Here is a 5,568-nt window from a genome sequence, read left to right as displayed (position 1 = left end):
TATGGAGGTCTACATTGGAGTCTAAAGGCCTTCATGCCAGTAGAACTAAAAATGAATACATGGAATGTAATTTTAGTAGTAGTAGTTCTAGTGATAGAAGTGTAACTTTGGGTGATCAAATTATTAAAAGGTGTTAATGATTTAGATATCTTGGGTCTGTTGTTCAAAGCGATGGTGATATAGATGGGGATGTTAATAGTAGAATTCAAGTTGGTTGGTTGAAGTGGAGGAATGCTTCGGGGCTTTTGTGTGACAGAAAAGTACCGCTTAGATTGAAAGGAAAAATTTATTTAGACGGTGGTGAGATCCGCAATGCTCTTTGGCGCTGAATGCTGGCCTTTAAAAGAGAAGCATAATACTAAGTTAAGTGTTGCCGAGATGAGAATGATTAGGTCGATGAGTGGCTTTACACTTAGAGAAAAAATACGAAATGGATATATCCGTGATAGGGTTGGTGTAGCTCCTGTGACGGACAAAATTAGACAAAGTCTTCTTAGATGGTTTGGTCGCATTAAACGTCGACCATCTGATAATCCGATTAGGAGAGTAGATGTTTTAGATTCGACTTATGTTAAGAAAGACAAAGGTAGACCTAGGAAGACTTGGGCTTATTGTATAAAAAATGATCTTAGTTTATTAGAACTAAATAAAAATATGACACTAAATAGGGCGCAATGGAGAAAAAGGATTCATGTAGCCGACCCCACATAGTGGGATTAAGGCTTTTGTTGTTGCTATTGTTGTTGTTTAAATGTCTTATTTCTAGCTATTTGATCAAAATCAAAATGTTAAAACTAGACAATATCAAAATCGAGCAATTATTAAAAAAATTGATTGGTTCTCTAGTTCGCCAGTTCAACTCCAATTCTAACCTGTTCAATTCTAGCTTTATGTGGAGATTATTTTGAGATAGGATTGAATTGGTCGAATGACTATTTGATAATTGAATCGGTTGAACTAGCTGGTTTGCCCGCTTTCATGCTAAAATCAGGATTAAAAGAGTGAGCCCCAACATGGGATCACATAATTGCATTGAAGTAGATGTATGAGGCAAATCCTTAACGCTGCTGTCAATATTTTCTAGCGAATGTGGCAAAAGATCAAAGGGCAGCCTAGGAAATGCAATTGAAGAAAAACTCTACGTCAGAAGGCTAGAGATGTGGTGTAATGACATTGAAGACAACAATGACATGAAATTTTCTAATGTCGGAGTGACACAAAAACTGACTTGCATGTTGTTAGATTGCTGGCTGACGAAAATGCTTCAACAAAAAAATAAAGAGGTAGTTACACGTGACAATGAGGCGACCATGAAATCCTGAGAGCGAGTCCAAGGGCATACGTGTGAGGACACTAACATTAAAATGATAGGCAGTACTACGAGATGCAATGTACTGAAAGAAAAGTAGGCATGATATGAGGCCACGAGCACAAGTCTTGGGTTGCAAAACAAATGCGGCAAGTCATGGTTTGAGGCTGAGCACGTGAAATCAAGCTTATGTTTGAATGCTGTGAGTTGTAGTTGCGACAATTTGATATGGTGAGCCGCAATATGAGGGCGTGTGCGAGAGGTGAAGACTAAGTTTTTTAGAAGGCAGGCATTTTATTCAATGTTTCTTGGAGGAGCGTCATATCTAGCTCTTATTGCCCCTTTTGAGCATAACATCAACACCACTACTTGATAAACAAACGTGCTTATAATAAATATAATCGATTATGTATTTCTTGCATAATTAATATCTTATCACTGTATTAGTATATTTTGCTATGCAAAGTTGATTCTTATGATTAACACATTATAGGGCATGTATATTCATGTAACTCATCAGCTGTTGCAAAGGCTGGCATCTTATGCCTACATAACAATGTAAATCAATTAACAGGGATGTTCTAGCATGACAAAATGAACAGATACTATCCATGTAAAGCATCTGTGGTGGTAGTCCAATGCAGAAATCTACCCTTAGACTAATTGTAGTTATAGCTATAGCTTTAGCATAACCTTGGATGAATGACTACTAAATAGAAAGAGGCAGTAGGCCTAACGCAGAATAACTTCCTCGAATTTGCCTTTCAATTATGCAAAGGAGAGAAGGAACATGCAAGAGAAGGAACATAAAGGCCTTTGCTACATCAATCTCGGCCATTTATTAAAGACTATCAGATATGTTTGACGAATGCACATTTTTTCGTTAGTTTTGGTCTCTCTGTATATTTCAGTTTGGAAGAAACTGAGTGTCTTTGATCCGTATTTATGAATCTGTCCAAAATTATTGGAAAAGAGAATTGAGATGGCTGAAATATTAATTAAAATTGTTAGAGTACCATATCAATATTATCACTTGCACACTTAGTTTTTATTAGGAATCTATAATACTTATTATTATAATATAGTTTATTTGATTGTAACAACTGGTATAGATATTTAGTAAAGACATGGGTTCTTGCTGCTTGTCTCACATATGCATTTTTGGTGTCTCACCAAATAGTTATTTAAAATGGTTAAGTCACTGCAGATCCATCCTGGAATGCTACAGGTACATGAACACTAAACATTGTAAGAAAAGGGATCATGCTACAGGTGCATGTTATGATCTTTTTACTTGCTTGATGTAGCAAAAGCTCTGGTGATATAAGGAATATTTGCAGTTTGAATAGTGTGCTCCTGACCGCAGTTATTTGTGATGCTTGCATTTTTTTTAATCCCATAAATTTATATTTCTGCAATGAATGTAGGGGTTTTCCAGTTTGGTTACGTGACATAGAAGGTATAGAGTTCCGAACTAACAACCGACCATTCAAGGTACTTCTGTTTATTGACCATTCAAGGTACTTCTGTTTATTGGCAATAACTTGTTGTTGATATCTTTTATACAATTGTTCATGGTAATTATATGCACTAAAAACCATGTATGGCCTTCCTGGTAAAAAATTTACAAATCAGTTCAATTTCTGCTGATTATTATCCTTATTTGATTGATTTATTCATTTTTATCAGAAGTTATGCATAATCTTTCACAAGTAAATAGATTGTTTGAAAATATTCATCTGCTATGTAGACAAGGCCCTTAATTCTATTTGTAACAGCAAAGCATTTTAATGTCATGTTTCGAAGCATTGAGCTCATTTTCAATCTCTCTGAATGGTGATTTTACTTGTTATGATCCATGAATATTGATTTATTCAATTTATTCTTACGTTGTTGACATGAAAATTCTACTACAAACTGTGGAAGTTAATATGATTACGAAGTGATAAATCCAAATTGCAATCTTGAGAAAAAAAAAAGCCATATTTCTGAACTGGTTAAACTTAGTCTAAGATGGGTCACCCAAGTAAGGCAGGTGACGCCAAGTAAAATTGGCTGAGCTCTAGACAGGCATATATATTTGGATTAATCATGGTTGAAAAGGCTTGACCCATGCAAAAGCACAGACCATAGAGAGGTCATAATATGGTCTCCTAATGAACCAGATATACACCATCTCTAGAAGGGTTATACATATGTTTTAAGTGAATATATAAAGGCCTCGAGGAATAAATTGTACTATAAAGGGTGGGTTCTTATATAAAGTTCCTCCTGGTCTAAAGAATTTATAAATGATTTAATACTGTATTTATGTTTATCTAAATCTTGGACCACCTACGACTCTCCTAGTTGATGTTTGCGAGCTCTTGAGCCTTATTCCACTTGTCCATCTTGGCACACTTGCTGGTCTTGTTGGACTTACCTTGACATCATAGAAAATGATTTTCTTTTCAATGCCTACACACAGTTTTTGCGGCATCATCCTGTTCACTAAGGCTATTTAAATATTTGATTATCTAATTGGCGTCATCTCTTGTGCTTGTCTCTCTTTTACGATAATAGGTTTTGTTCTTCTCGCTTGACACATGACTCATTAGCCTAGTCTCCTTTATAGTGCTCTTTGACTCTTGTTATCACTCTATTTTTTTGATTCGCATGTGATTAATCTTGTTGGTTTCTTAATATTGTAATTGAATTGTTGGTTATGTTGAATCGACATAGTCGACTTAATTTTTTTTCTTATTTCATTTTTATAATAAAAATTTTAAACCAATTCTCGATTTATTTGTGCCACTCTTGTATAGGGGCTATGCTAATCTTCTCTATATAGTTTCAATTTTATTGGATGTCTTCAACGATTCATTTATAATAGCAGCGGGTTGTTTCTTGAAGATGACAACTTTCTTACTTTGCCATAAAATGATCAATGCTTGGCATTTAAGGATTTGTATTAAGTTAAAATAATTTGTTGTGGCATGATTACAGTTACCACTGCTGATAAAGAAATGAAAATTTTGAGTTATTTTTTATGAACCCTTTAGGGTCAGTTAGGTACAAAGCTTTAGTTCACATAAAATATTCTTTTTTAGATCGATGGAAAAATGGAGGTGGTGAATCACAGTGTAGGAAACATCTTCAAGTGTTTTGTGGGAAAAAATATCAAGCAGTCAGATTTATTTTTTTTCTTTAATTAAGTTTACTTAAAAGATGTCCACTTGTCAGTCTGCATGTCTTATTACTTTTATTATGGTTTATGGGAGAAATCCCGTCACCCCCATTTAATCTATTTTTGACGTAGATATCAGATTAAAGGAAGTCTAGGCTTTGTATGAGCATTTTGAAAGGCTAGGTCTTTAAGAAAAATGCTAAGTAAACAAATAAATCATGGAAGGCTTAGATCTTTAAGGAAGATGAGTTGGTGTGGATCAAATTGAAGGAGAGGTTTCCTATATGTGCATTTGGAAAGCTTAGGCTTAGAACTAATGGTCCCTTTTGAATTGCTCAAGAGAAGCCCGATGCCAACACTTCATTGTTGGTTGGTGGGCCATAAAGAAGCCCAATGGGTACACACAAGTGTTGCTCAAGAGACACATGTGGACCCCCACTATAGAAGGGATTGCTCCTATGTTGGCCTCTTTTGTGCATGCCGCTCAAGGTGATCACCTTGATGTCCAAGTGGATGTTGGCTTGGGTTTCGATAGAAACGAAGCCGAGCAATAGAATGTAGCCAATGTGGTCCAACATGTTGAGGAGTTATAGGATAAGAGACTATGGAGGAAGATCCTGTCGAAGTTGGTGGCCTTCGACCTTTATTCCAATTGAGTCTCCTTTACACAGAAAAAAAAAGTAGCACAATTTACCTCTGGGCGGGGGAGCGTGCCTCCTCGCATGATCGATGATTCCTCATACTTGTTAGGTTCTCTTTGCCACTATTACTATAGTAGATGAAACACCGACATAGACACTCGTGAACTTAATACGGTAGCATATGGACTTCGACTAGCCCCCCCCCCCCCCCACAACCCTTTTCGCTTCTTCCCTTCTTCTTGCTTGGTCCATGCTGTTTGTCATTAAGGCCAAAGCTTCTTTGACGATTTTTAGTGGCTTTCTTCGCACTCTAGCTAGAAATCCTCAATGCAGAGCACCCCCTGGAGAGTTTTTTGAGCAACTCACTTTGATGCAGGAAAATGTCACTTAGGGTCTGTTTGGCGCAGCTGCAGATTGTCAGCTTTTCAGCTGCAGCTTCGCTGCCCCAGGGA

At 36.5% G+C, this 5,568-nt stretch overlaps 1 protein-coding gene across 3 annotated transcripts in view; it reads left to right on the top strand.

Annotated features, from left to right (window-relative positions):
* The window catches only part of LOC110031334 (beta-galactosidase 15), a 146,913-nt gene that overhangs the window by 30,130 nt on the left and 111,215 nt on the right, over positions 1-5,568 (top strand). For all 3 annotated transcript variants that reach the window (XM_020734481.1, XM_020734482.1, XM_020734484.1), the window contains one exon: positions 2,737-2,803. In XM_020734481.1, the coding sequence (XP_020590140.1) occupies positions 2,737-2,803 (67 nt within the window). The remainder of the gene's footprint in view (positions 1-2,736; positions 2,804-5,568) is intronic.

The sequence above is a fragment of the Phalaenopsis equestris genome, unplaced genomic scaffold (assembly GCF_001263595.1).
Source record: "Phalaenopsis equestris unplaced genomic scaffold, ASM126359v1 Scaffold000801, whole genome shotgun sequence".
Lineage (NCBI taxonomy): Eukaryota > Viridiplantae > Streptophyta > Magnoliopsida > Asparagales > Orchidaceae > Phalaenopsis > Phalaenopsis equestris.
Note: the sequence above shows the minus strand (reverse complement) of the source record. Positions and strands in the feature narration are given on the sequence as shown.